At 44.1% G+C, this 14,696-nt stretch overlaps 1 protein-coding gene and 1 long non-coding RNA gene across 2 annotated transcripts; both read left to right on the top strand.

Moving 5' to 3' along the window:
* The first annotated feature begins 279 nt into the window (after positions 1-279).
* LOC147752982 (uncharacterized) lies at positions 280-2,314 on the top strand. The gene is made up of 2 exons (XR_015312578.1): positions 280-749; positions 1,621-2,314. It is a non-coding gene; the product is annotated as an uncharacterized LOC147752982 (long non-coding RNA).
* Positions 2,315-3,980: 1,666 nt separating this feature from the next.
* On the top strand, positions 3,981-14,220 carry LOC111264140 (muscarinic acetylcholine receptor gar-2). The gene has a single exon (XM_022839755.2). It carries the CDS (start codon positions 4,058-4,060, stop codon positions 6,974-6,976), a length of 2,919 nt encoding a protein of 972 aa, XP_022695490.1. The 5' UTR covers positions 3,981-4,057; the 3' UTR covers positions 6,977-14,220.
* Positions 14,221-14,696: the final 476 nt, after the last annotated feature.

Consider the following 14,696-nt stretch of genomic DNA (forward strand, 5'->3'; position numbering starts at 1 on the left):
ATTCTTTGTACTTTCCGGACCTGTGTGTGTTCTATGAAATCTCGATGAATAAATTTGATACATTACTATTATTATTTTAAAAATTTTTCCCCTTTCGATCTTGCTACGAGATCCCGGATCAGCAGCAGTGACATTGCAGGATTACAGCGACCTTTCATCCACTACAAGCAAAGCAGGGTACCACCCCTTTGATGTTACTTAGTATTAGTAATGAGGTAACAGTAGTAGTGAAAGAGTAAAACATTTTTTGGTCAAAAGTTTCCTCGCCCTTTTCCACAGAACCTTCGTTCGCATCGAAGCAGAGGCGCGAGGGTGACCCTCGAGAGCTCCATGGTAACGGCAGACGTCTTGCTGCCTACGGCGGTACTGGTAATGTTGGTCTTCTCCGCGTCGTAGAAGCTGCGCGGTAAGTGTCCAGGCTAAGCCGACCCGGGCTTCTGAGCTCCGGAGAGACACGGATCGTAGAGAGGGAGGGAACGACCGTACTAAAGCCTAGCGTAACGTCGTTGGAAGATGGTTGGTTGGAGATATACAGGAGAACGGCAGACTGAGACCAGGCAGCAAGGCGACTCGGAATGGAACGAAGCTGCTGCTGCAGGATGTACAAACCGCAAGCGACCACACGACGCTCCTTACAACGCGCGGTCCCCTGAATTCGAAGCACGATAACTACACCCGTCAAAACACGAACGGACGGACCGTCGCAATTGCCGCACATCACACGGTCGCCGACGCAACAGTTACTTCGAGTAAGTAACTCCACTTCGCTTACTATACAGCTCTTAATAGCGTTTATTGCAGAAAAGTGGCTTCGAGGCTGACTCATTATGGTGGCTGTTGTAGCTACTAGCAAACTGGGTGACGAGTGTCGGAAAGGTGAACAAGGACCAGGCCAGAAGTTAGGGCCGTATCACACGACTCATCAGGCCTAAGCCTGTGGAACTGCGGCCGCATGCTAGACACCAATGTCGGAAGCAGCTGCACTCGCACACAGCAATGTGCATTAAAAATTCGAAAAGATTACAGATCACCAGCCCCGATTCGCTATCAAAGCAGGAAGCAGCAGGCAATGCCTACGTATACAATACGGATAGGTTTCTTTTGAATCTCATTTCAGTGATAATGCCAGTAGCATCAGGATAGGCAGTTCTAGTGGTGGCCATGTCTAGACGGATGCGTCGGGGTCTAAAAGGTTGTTAGTGCGCGGATACTGTCTCTGCTATCCTGTGTTGCCAACTATACAGTCGTGTCACGGCAGTAGCGGAACGAAACGTGCGGATGCTGCGCAAAAACGTACTGTGACCTGAGCTCGCGACAGCGTCTCTACAATGAGAACTCTTGTGAATGGGGCCACTTATACGCTGGCAAAGGGATCTGCTGGAAATGACATCAAATTCAAGACTAGGACAGATGTGAGGTTTTGTGGTGGCCATGGTCTTTGTTCTGTGCAAAGGCGGTGGCCGTAGTTGTGATGAATCGGAAAAGCTGCTAGAAGATGGTTATAGTAATTGAAGAGCTGAAGCAATGGGTATCGACGTAGATATAATTTCTTCGCCGTCCTCTGGATGACAAATAACGTTAATACATTTGTCTGTTTTCTATCGATACCTTTCATTGCAGGTGTGTTGAATAATGTGCAAATTCAGCATTGGCCAAGTGACGAAAATATTAGCTGACTATCGAGTGGCAACTCACGGCAACTTGTCGCATATAGCGAAGTGATTCGGATCCCGATTCAAAAACAGCATCACTCATCATTAAAATCAGTGTTCCCCCAAGAACGTATTTATCGAGGCATGTCGACGAAGCAAAATTACCAGCGGTGATGACGTGATTGGGCTACCATAGATATCATTTATACATTTCTAGATTTCAGCAATTTTGTGATAGACAAAATTGTAAGTGAAAATTCCTTTCTATTCTAATATTACTCTGAGCAACCCATTGGGCGACCTATTACACAGCGGTTACCTGCCGTATTTGATTATCTAATGTTCTTGAATACATTATACTCTACATATATTAAATGAAAAAACTAAGATTAACGTGATCGGGACTGCCAAACTAGGCTGCTTCAGCTCTGTGCGAATAATCCGAAAAATAGAAACGACACTCGAACTAACTGAATGCCTGCGCGGGCTAGAACAGCGGTCTCGAAGAAATAGGCGACAAAAATCAGCCGACGAAACAGAGGACGCAGGACAGCTGTACATGCACCATAAACGCTCCACTAGGACGTGTCAGTAACAAAGAATAAGCCTGTGGGCTAAAGGGGGCCGGCGCACTGTCCGTAACTTCATCCATCCGAACAAAATTTCAATTCGAAACCTCTTAATTTTCAAAGACAAATGCCTACAGAACATTATCCTAACGATCAGGCCCGCTAAGGAAGTGCGCTGAGCTCACGAGCAGACATCGTACGTACGTGTTCTACCGCCCCGAAGGACCGACATTTTTTGAGCAGTGCCTGAAATTTAGCGAACGTCTCCATCGAATTAGACCGAGGAGCGAAGTCCAGTGTACGACGCAACGTTCATCCAATAAACCGCGACCCGACGCCCGGCTGCTGCTTCCGGCTGGTCGGTGCAGGCGGGCGGCTCGTAGCAGCAACAACAGTTGCGGGCATCTGGCAGAGCGCAACCGACAAAAACCATCGTCGGAGCCAGATCTCACCTGCGCCGTCCTCCCGGCAGACTCGGGAGAAGGCGTTGGGACGTGGTATGCTGTGTCTTATCAGATCACACCTTCGATTAGGAATCGTATTAACTAGTACTAATAGCAATAAACAGTCCTCCTCCTATCGACACTATAATATTCAAATGCTAGCGCTGATTAAGCAAACCATATCACGCCAGAAAGAGAAAATAAATAACAAACCATAGAAGTATGTGCGAGAAAGGACGATCGGAATCGCTACTCGACGGCCGCTAACGATATAATAACGGAATAAGAAGACGGGAACTAAGTCATAGCAGAGAGGGTGACACAGGATAAACACGTCCGAGTTTGAGATCAGGTTAGCGGAAAAAAGTTGGAGACGAAGAAAACCCGAGCACAGGAAAGACGCCCACAACAACGACGACAAAGAAAAAGATCTTCAAGGTACAACTCATAAGCTATAACTAAGAATAATACTATTAATACAATTAACGATAACAACAATAGTAATATTAATGACATAACACGCGTCATAAAACAAGTAAGTGTGTAAGGATATAACTCAACAAGGAACGTAGCATAATAATTATAATATAACAACACTTATAACCGAGAAGGCGGTGAAGGAGCCGAGAGGGGGCTCAGATAGATGAGCTCGAAGGAACAAACTGATTACACGCAAAAATAAAGCCAGAGCGAAAACGGCAACCAAAAAACGTGTCAAAAACAGAATCTGGCTTCCACGGAACTCTTTCGTTAATTAGCATCAAGCATCAGGCAACGAGTTATCGTAGCTCGACGCAAAAATCCAAAGAAAAGAGACAAAGAGAAAAAGCGGTAGAATATTACTGTGCGTCAACGCTCTCCGATGAGAACTGGTCCTTGGTGTAACGCATTTCAGCCAATACAATCCGATACATTTTATAAGCGACATACAATAGTATACCGAGGATTTACTAAGGTCCCTCAGTGAGAGCCAAACGCAAACAAAAACTCTGTCGAGTCATCACGAGGTGCTGCGAAAATACTGAATAGAAACGAAACGCAACGCGCAAAGGAAGAAGACAGCAATAACAGAAGTCAGAATAAGCAGAAGTTCAGCCAGAGTGATTAATTCGCTTCGTTTGGCCATGGCGACAGTATGAGCCAACGACGCGCACATCAGCAGAACCAGGTGAGACATGCGCGAGACGAGCCGCCCTTGACAACGATGGCGTCGATCTAGGGCAAGCTAGGCCAGCTTGGAAAAGCCTTGCTAGCGGGGCCGCCATTAACATCGGCGGCTGGACGGGCTTGGCAGATCAACAAGCCGTTGATTACAACAACATAAGCGGTTACTCGCTGTCACTGCTGCTGCAGCTGCCACAATTTAGACCGCAGCGTCCGAAGACGACGAAAGATGGCCACAGTCACGACTGAGTGGCCGCCGAGGGAGTTGAACACGACCACGGATTCCTCCACGACGCCGTTCGCTTCGGTGGCATCATCCGGCGGTGGTGCACATCGTTCGAATCGGGTGGTTCGTCGAATATTTAATGAGACCTTTTCCACAATGCTACCCATGCTAACCGAGGCTGCTGAGACGTTAACAATTACCACGTCATCGGTGTTCGAAGTGGGAGCCGGCGGGCCGGCAACAATCGGTGTCGTCAACGGGGGAGACAGAAGTAATAGCGAAGTCGTAGGTGATTGCGATGACGCCTGGAACCACACCAGCTGCGGTGTCAATGGAACAGGCGTCATTGAGTGGACCCTGCCATTTCCATTGTGGCAAACTATCCTTATTGGAATAGCAATAGGAGTATGCATCATACTAACGGTAGCCGGCAACATCCTTGTCTTGACAGCGTTCATTGTTGAGCGTACGATCCGTCAGCCTTCGAACTACTTCATTGTGTCTTTAGCAGTGTCAGATCTACTCATCGGTATAGTGTCTATGCCTTTCTACGCTGTGTATGTACTAAATGGCAGTTGGGATCTAGGCCCAGTTATATGTGATTTGTGGTTAGCCACTGATCATACGGTGTGTCTCGTATCAATCTACACTGTATTGCTGATAACAATCGATCGCTATTGCTCTGTGAAAATTGCCGCCAAGTATCGTTCTTGGAGGACCCGCGACAAAGTGATCTGGATGGTAGTTATCACGTGGATTTTGCCCTTTCTAATATTTTTTATCTCAATCCTGGGCTGGGAACACTTTACTGGGCGCCGCGATCTTAATCCGGGCGAGTGTGCCGTACAGTTCCTCAAGGATCCAGTATTCAATACGTCCCTAATCTTTGGGTATTTCTATTGCACTATGGTAGTTCTATTCGTTCTCTACGGTGGTATCTACAAGACTGCCAGCGACATGCAACGAAAATCGGCGGAGAAACAGAGGAAGATGCAATCGCTCGTTGCAATGGGACGAGGAACGCTGGACGTCACGCCTGGGCTCGGGCTCGGTCTAGCTAAAGCCGCTCAAGTTGGCGCCGACCGGCCTCCATCCAAGGGCGACGGGCCGGGTAATCCTGCGCTAGGTGGCAAAGGAGCAAAGGATCCCCGATCGCCTCCGAAGGAGCCACACGGCCACGGAGCCGTAGGCAACTTTTGCAGCAACGACTCGTCGATCCTCGAATCTCAGAGAACGTCTTCCAAGTTTGCTAACAACACCGAAACAACGTCATTTTCGGAAAAGAATAACAAAACCGACAACGACAACGACCAGGATCAAGACCGTTCCTCGAGTCCGGTCTTCGAATCGGATGACGACTTCGACGATGAGGATGAAAACAGCACGAGTACAAAAACAACCCAGCCAAACAAACCGAAAGCTCCGAAGCCTAAAGCGAAGCCGAAAACTCCAAAGTCGCACAAGAAGTCCGACGCAGGCCGAATGTCACTCGTCGAGGCGATGCGAATCAGTGCACCCGCGTTCGGACTCAAGCCGCAGCAGTCAGAAGGCCCCTCAGAGCTAGCCTCAATCGGTGGCCTGAGCAGTCTAGGCATGCCCGGCCTTGGGCTCGGCATCGCAAGGAAAGGCTTGCATTGTGATCCGGCAAAGACCACAACAATAGTAACAACATCACCTACTACTGCAACAACAACAACGGCCAATAGCACTGATTATAGTTCAGCCTATTCCAAAATAGCTAGCAGCACGACGGCCAGCAGCAAGCCGTTAGATACGAACGCTAGCCATCATCATTCTCATCATCATGAATCAACGGGTCAAATAAATCGCAATTCATCGATAGAGTTATTACACTCCGGCAAGAGAACAGGTAACGCCACTGTAACTGCCACCAGCGCAAAGGTCCAGCCGTCAGTATCGCTCGATGTAAAACAGCGCGGCAGCACGCTGCTAGTCATCACCGAAATGGCGCCCGACGTATCGGAGGCCTGTCTCGAAGCAACAGAACAAACAGCCGACGAAGGGCAACAAATTGTTGCTAACGATTACACAACTACAACTACTAACACTACTAGCAGTCAATACATGCACAGCACGGCAACAACGAACGGCAATATCCTAGGAGGCACCACTCCCACGCAAGAAGAACACCTGCCGGCAGCGGCAAGGGACAAAGAAGTTCAGGTAGGCCCAATAGAGTCTTCGCAGACGAGCGAAGTAAAAATGCCCCAAATCTGCGGAGCATCAACGGACGCTGTGACTGCATCTGAAAGCGCTGCAATGTTAGCAACTATCACACCCTGTCAGGTCATCCAAGCAGACACAGTTCAAACACCTGTAGAATACATATCGAGCTCGGGAGCAGTGGCCATTGTGGTCAATGAAACCGTCTGCAAACAGCTGCCTACGACCGCCCTTCTTGCGGTCCCTGACTCCGCAAGTATACCCGCTAAAGACATATTAGTGAAGAGCGCAAGCGGAAGTGATAGCTCGAGGACGGTCACCAAAGTAGCGGGCGAGGGAGACGTCGGAAGGCTGCCGGGCGGCCTTTTTCGAAACGCCGCCTCAAACCGTTCCAAGCGGGAAATGATCTCCTCCTTTAGTAACCGGCTTCGAAAAAAACGCAAAAATAACGAGAAACGACAAAAGTCCAAGTCGGAAAACCGAGCCCGCAAAGCCCTCCGCACGATCTCATTCATTTTGGGTGCGTTTGTCATATGCTGGACACCATACCACATCCTCGCGCTGGTTGAGGGCTTTTGCAGAGATTCTCGTGGTTGCGTCAATCATCATCTATTCTATTTCACTTATTTCCTCTGCTACGCCAACAGCCCGATTAACCCATTTTGCTATGCGCTCGCCAATCAGCAGTTCAAGAGGACCTTTTACAGAGTGCTCCGGGGGGACTTCCACAAAACATGAAACGCGGTTTACCCTAGGCCAATAAATAGTAACATGATTACGACCTGGGGGGAAGGGGGGTCAATGACGACACAAGAACAAATTGAACAAACTGAAAACAGCCAAATCATTGTTACATCACTGTGATAGCACTAGGAGAATTCGGCGTTAATTGATTGGTATTGGGACACAAAAAGAACGAACTAAATTAGTTTCACAAACAATGTAGCAATCGTCAAGAGGAACTGGTTATACTTTGAGGACATCATTACACTTGTACCATTGTTACTAACTGCCACCTTCCTGTACACGCATATTTTACATGTTAGAAAATATGATTGCCTAGGTTGCTCATGTACCTAACAGCAAATTAATAGGGAAGTAGGTGGATCACGCTGGCAAGAGATGCTACTACTGACCGTCTGATTTGTGTGTGTGTTACGCAAATTATGCCCTTGAAGCCTGCAGGAATTTGGCCACCATTGTTCATGCGCCTAGGGTACCTCGATGGATCATACGGTGAACCCGCGATAGAGAACTGCGACAGAAAGGCCAGCGACAACGAAAAAAAGCGAAACGTTAAATAGCAAAATATTAATCCTTACCCAAGACCCATTTTAGCTTAGAATTATCTAGATAAGCAACTGTTCAACAATGGGCTCAGTAACAACAACCAAATTTAGACATGTTTGAAAATCCACTTGAGACAAAAAACCAATTTAGTGATTATGAATTGCATTCCAACTGAAAATCATATGCGTCGTTCAATAATGATATTAGATATAAGAAAAGATTACGGCGGCAAATGTTATTACAATTATTATTATTATTAATATTACGATTGTTACTGAACAAGGACAACAGCCATAGTCATCCAAAGGAACCAAAAAACTGCTATAGGAAAGATGAAGCTATTATTATTATTGTTACCATTGTAAATGATAATAAATCGCTCGTACAAACGGCTTTGTGGCATGATGTTTCGACCGCTGGAAGACCCCCCGAACTTCGTGAAGATGAAGATATTCTCCGATTAAGATCTCCGACTTCAACAACAACCAGTGCAGTACCAACCTCTTTATAACGACTTGGCAACAATCGTCCCACAAATCAGCATTTCCAGAATCAACAATTTATAGAATTATATAGGCAACATTCTCTAACACGAACTACAGAAACGACGAACCTAATCAGGATATCTTAAAACTTCAGCGGTAGTTTTCGACGGACAATGGTCCGGTGTGAGCGCCACCGCGACCTAAACCATATTGCGGCAGTTTGTAATTGTTTTCTCTGCGAGAATCTTCTAAGTAACACGAGATCCGGAGAGTCCGCGGTCCGTCAGCCAAGGAGCCAGCAACCACGCGGTTAATTGTGTCTTTCAACTTATATAGCGACGGCGAATAACTAATGCATCTATCCTACTAAAACATTCATCAAGTTTTTACACAACAATATAACTACGAACTCTATGTACGCGCATTGTTCCGACTTAGCGCGAGAGCGGTCTCCACCTACAGAGGCGTGATGTCGTCGTCCGTCACACGGAAGAGCATTTCCCGAAGCCGCATTGTTTTATTACACGATAATAACAACCTCTGATTATCGCATTCGCAGAGTCGATCATAATTGCCACCTAATGATCAGTTGATCTAAGGATGAATGAGCGAATTATGAAATCAGCCGCAAAGAGGGTCAGTTACCGTGTAGAAAAGACACTCGTTCGTTGCATTGAAACCGCCGACGTTCAGTTGTCAGCAATTTAATACCGCAGTTACGAATAAATGGGGATGGTGGGGACCGGCTCGCGTTCGGTCAAGGGGTCTGTCGTCAAACTTCGAGCTGGAATAAGAACAGGGTTGGATTTAGACGGCTAAAGGAGACACTGCACTGTTTTGTGCTATTTAAGCTGCCGTCTTGTATATCAGGGTTGGGTAGGTTTTTGGATGGTGATTACGGTAATGATGATGAAGATAATTATTAAACATGATGAGCTCTAGACAAAAAAAGAAGAATTTAAACGCCGACGGTATTAAAACGAAATCAATAGAGCCGATGGAAACGACAGCAGCAGCAGCAGCAGCAGCACCAACGATAACAACTGAACACAACATTCATCAACCCGATAGTGATAATGCGAAAAAAGATAAAAATGAAGGCCAAGTGTCCAATACATGACGATGATGGCCCGGCAGAGCAAAGGGATTTTGTGAAAGCGACGGCAAACATTCATAAACACAAACACATAGATGCTGTTTCCAAGCAAACAAATTAAAGGAAGTAAGACGATTGAAGAGCTCCTCGGTTGCGAATAATAATACTAATAATAAGATAAGCGACCATGTAGAAGGTAACACGGTTTTCAAAGACGAAAAAGTCCTAGTTGGTTAGGCGAGCAAGAGCAAAAAGGGTGTATTGTGTACGAAAAGGATAAACAAACAAGCGGAACTGCTTGAACGGATTGAGAGAACCGCAGTAAACGAAAGTAGATACATCGCTAATATGCTAAATCAGAAAAAAATGTTGTAGACGAAGTCTTACTACCACTACTATAGGTGGACCGTAGTGAAGTACTAGGTAATGGCAGACACAAACGAAACTAAAAGAGAAAAAGGTTGGATGGAATTGAGCGTATAAGAAGCGAACGCTTGGAAACGAATGCGTTGCTTGATGACACAAAGCATACAAGAAGCCCTTGTCGAAGGTCGCTACCGAGCCAAGCTGTCAGGCCTCCTATATATATATATATATATATACGAATAACGGAAGAATTGCAAAAGCAGAAGATGGTATAACTGGACGATGAGAAAGATAATTAGAACCGTTGGATGTATCTGAGGTGCTTGTATAAGTGCGTCATGTGTGCGCGCATGTCACGTTGTAATTAGGAGTCAAAAAACTTAAGGGACTCATAGTTAACAAACTGACGAGTCAGGTAAAACTGAAGTGTATTAGAAGGGCTGGAAATACAAATGTACGAAAAAAACAAAACGATAAGAAATGGCCGACTGCCCTGTGTTCGGGCGACGCTATCGACTGTGATGATGATTCTAATGTATCGTTCTTATTTCCCAACAATTTCTATCGACCTCTATTTCGCGTCAATTCTTAAACATTTCTTCCTAAGTCCTAACCTCTGCCAGTGCCCGTCGAAAGATTCCTCTATTCCCTTACCATTCAGTTGCCCTAACCGTTCTTCACCCACCCGAACGCACCTCACCGTGGTAATCGTATATATATATACGAACGAAAAAGGGTACAGCAGTTAGTTATACAGCCAAAATGAGCTGATAAAGACGTGAAACACAGATTTACAGCCGTGCCGATTTACACACAAACAAAACTGACAGGTACACACACAAAAGACACTAATGTATTCGACGACCGCCGCGATAACCGTTGACGTGTCATAATGAACATATCAACCTGATGAGCCCATTGATCTACGCTCCGGTCCATATTACGCCCGAAGTAGTGGTTTAACGTTCGTAGCCGGCTTATTTGCAGGACATCGAAACAATGTTGCTTGAAAAAAAAAACCGTTCTAAATAATTGTTTTTCTTATTATAATATGACCGTATGTCGATTGGTGTTCATGCATATTTGATGCCAAAAGCTACAATATGCGAAAACTGCCGTACAAATAATATCTAAGACGTTAGGTTATCAATATGGCAATTATTAATTGAGACTGTCATCTGGCGACTGCAATCAGAACGGACGAGACGGTTATTATGTTCCGTGAGCATCGTTTCCCAGTTAGCACCGTAACCATCGACTCAAAAAGGCGGAACAAGTCGATCTCCTCGCAGAACGCGACCGGCGGTGTGACCTCTTCAGAGCATTTCCCAGTTATTTATCATCGCATCCACCGATTCTGTTATGAACAAGAACAGAGCTAACGGAATCACGGGTTGAGGTCATTAAACCAGCCGGAAGTGGTTCCGCCTGATAATCTGTCCTGATTTCGGTGCGCGAGATGGCGTCAGTATACATTTACGCCCTAGCCCTCAGTGGTTGGCTTCGTCCACTACATTGTGCACTGGGGACGGGTAGTTAAACCGCAACTGCATGAGATGTTGGCTGAAATGGTTCGGAGCTCTCAAGTACAAAGGCGCAACGTCGAACCAAACGTGAGATATTACAGAGATGACTTACTGTTATTGCTATTACTATTATAATAATACAAGTGTTATATATATATATGATCAATTACTGTAATTATATATTATACCCCCGGGCTAATTCCGGAACTTATAGATCAAGACGGTACGAAATGATGATGATGATGATGATGATGATGATGATGATGCTATAGTAATGATGGAGATGGAATTGTTGCGTTTACTACAGCTGAAGATGAAGTTATCACAAAATAGGTGAAGTCGTTGACTGATGGTTTTATGCTAATTCTAGTAACAATGATGACGATGACGATATAATCAAGGTGGTGATATAGAAGATTAAAGAAAATGTTTGAGGTAAGAAACAGGTCATATACAAGGGTGGCCATAATCGTTAAGATACTGTTCCATTATGAAGGGACTCACCCCGCAAGTGATGAAAGCACACAAGACAGGTCACAAACAGGATTTATACGAGCATGCATATTTCATGTATGTACACATACACTGACATACACAATTCGGGGTGCAGGAGAACATTTACAGACAACAAACAGGCAAACATGTAAACAATAGAGTGTATTTAATAGACAAATATTTCAGCAGTATATGAAATAAAACAATCAACAGACGATCATGTCGTCGTATCATGGCCATAATTGCATACGATGACGCCAGTTCCACGGAATCAGATTCACAAGGACGCTTCGCTGGATCTAACGACGTCTAAATAAATACACTACTTTGCCAAAATTACTAATGGTATCAAAATAGAAGCTTTTGGATAAATATATTTGAAACTCTTAAGTAAAATCAAAGAGATAATTATAACGTAAAAATACAATAAGATATAATACTGATGATGACGATGTCCACGAAAAGTGTCCTAGTAATTTAACAATAAACAACTAAGCCCAGTAATAATAAAACGATAATCAGCAAAATCGCACATATGACCGTGTGGCTGACGCACAGGGGTCTTACTTACCCCTCTGTCTCAGCCAGAGCTGATGTCGCCAGTCACCTGCGCGTCACCTCCAATAACACTCAAGTGAATCGGCACCGACTGATATGCCACGAGATCGAAAAGAGAGAAACACAAATCAATGAAACAACACTGTGATGAGTTATGGTGATGTAAGGATAGGCTATGGAACAGAATAATACAGGCCATTCAAATCGTAAAAAAGGTCGTTTCAGGACTTGATGTGCCGTACTTCTGACACGATCCGGTACTTGGGTCTCTTCAGGTTGCTATCCATATCCATCGGTTTGCGGAAAAACGTAAAGTGATTATGAACTTGGCCATGAAAATAAGTTTTAGTCTTGTTTTTGTTTTTATTTTTAATGGCAAAGAGCCCACCTTTATTATTGAGCTAGAGCAATGCGTAATTAAATGAACTATTCCATAAACAGCAAGAGATAGTCAAATATAAGCTCGTACTGACCGACGAGTCCAATCTCGTTATCGATCTGTTCGAACTTTACTCAGTCACTGAACCTTTTTTTTTATAATATTATACTCTATTATAGATCATTAATAGCTTTGGTTTGAGTTAATCATTTGGTAACACGCTGTATGTCTTACACAGGAAAATGGGCATTTGTAATTCTTATCATACAATAGCCAAACGCATCTTAATAAGAAAGACCAGCCAGTAGTTGACGCCGTTTATATGAAATTGGCCATTGGTGCAGTCGAGTGTACCAGCACAAAAACCGATCCGTATACTACCATCTGGAAAGACACTCATCTAACAATTGACACAGCGGATACACTTATACAGCAACACAAGCCAACCAATCATGCCCGAGGTCCGCGTAAAATGGGTCCACGGAAGTCACGATGCTCAACCCTGTATCAAGGGCCAATATCTTCGAGGACACTGTTAGTTAAACGCAAGTTAAGGTGCGCCTTTGTACACCTTAATCGACTTAACAGACCGTGAACAATTACACAGACATAGGAAAAAAACACAAATTAATAACCACAGGAAAAACACGACACAACGTGACGTTAATGGCAGATGATAATCGAATCAACTTCGAGCCCAACCTGGCCAAATACCGACCTACGAATAGGAAAACTGAATACGAAAAATGTAGTATGTGATTAATTAACATGCATTAGATTTACAAACAGAGTAAAGGAAAAAAGCACAGTCCGACAGAAATGATGCGGACTTGAAATTGAAGTGTGCCTTATGGAAGAGCGAACAGCCCCAGTATCCTCAGCAAATGCTCAAGCAAAACAACAGCGGTTCCAGCTAAGCTGCCGCGGCATTCAATTTGCGTTGCAGCTTCAGACAGACAGACAGACTGGTACGGGACCGAGTAGTCGACGACCGATATATCGAATCCGCCGATCAGAAATCTAAGAAGAGGGCTAATCGAAGGCGGTGGAGCCGACTAGGGCCCTCCATTGACAAACTAAACTTGTCTGTAGACAAAGCGACCGAAATCCAATAACAAAATGGTCTAAGACACACAGCTATGAGCCGCAATTAGAACCAAGCCGACTCTGACAACGCAAAATACAATCATTAATGTCAAAGACACCGTATGCTACTGGGATCGCGGGCACGCCACTTAGTTAAGGTGAAACAAGCTAACATCGTTTTTCTTAATTTCCCTTTGGAAACATTTTTCACTTGTTGGATAAAGACAGTAAGTTATTTTAAGACTAAGTAAAAACGACCCATTGGAAACATCAAAGCAAACAGATATATAGGTTTTTTTTAGAAATTTTATAATATAAATAACACAAATTTTAAGGATTCCTTGTGTTTGTAAGATAAATAAATAATAGAATAATAGCACTATAATAAGAACAATCAGAACAAAAATTATTTTGAGACAAAGAAAATTCAGGAATAATATTAAACAAACTCCTGATAAATCCTGTATGAATTGTTATAGAGATCTGTGTTGCGTAGCCTGCAAGCCAGGTCTTTGGGGGTGGCCCATACACTCGCTGTCTGCGTGCCAAAGTAGTTCTTAATTCAGTTCTAGTCCAACGACCTTGTGAAAAGACATTCGATTGTAAATCAGAGAACCGATTTAACTTATTTCTATTCGCTCTAATCGCTTCGCGTGTTCGAGAAGCGAAAGTAAACAAGTTTACTTCCAAAAAAAAGATAACTGTGTTTTCACTTTCCTTTGTATTGTAGAAATTAGTCAGGTAGTTGAAACAGCTTGCCAATAGCAAAGCTCGTAAAACTCAAAACATTGAACTAAGGTAGTCTTATTAAGGAAACGAGAAATTACTAGGGATAATATCGTAGTACGTTGTATTTCTTCATAAGATTGTAAAAAATATTCGAAGGGTCGTAAAATGTTTACCTTAATTTCAGTTTTTATTTCCTACCGGTCCTAAGGGTAACTGTGTGCTACTCACGCAAGTATACAGTGTTTCATTCCTCGGTTTTCTATACTGTGAATAGCTGATCAGAACTGAGAAAGAGAGATCGAGCATACCGTTAGAAATTTACAAGGTTGAAATTATAATATTTGTAGAAAGCAATCCGTTGCGGTAAAGGTCCTTTTAGGTAGAAAAGAATCCATTGAGGCATTTGGGTTGCTCGTGTCACTATTTTATTTAATGTGAAGTTGAAAAC

This window comes from Varroa jacobsoni, unplaced genomic scaffold (genome assembly GCF_002532875.2).
Source record: "Varroa jacobsoni isolate VJ856 unplaced genomic scaffold, vjacob_1.0 scaffold_823, whole genome shotgun sequence".
NCBI lineage: Eukaryota > Metazoa > Arthropoda > Arachnida > Mesostigmata > Varroidae > Varroa > Varroa jacobsoni.

Coding starts and splice junctions, on each gene's coding strand:
- LOC111264140 (XM_022839755.2), top strand. CDS start 4,058: ATGGCCACAGTCACGACTGAGTGGCCGCCGAGGGAGTTGAACACGACC.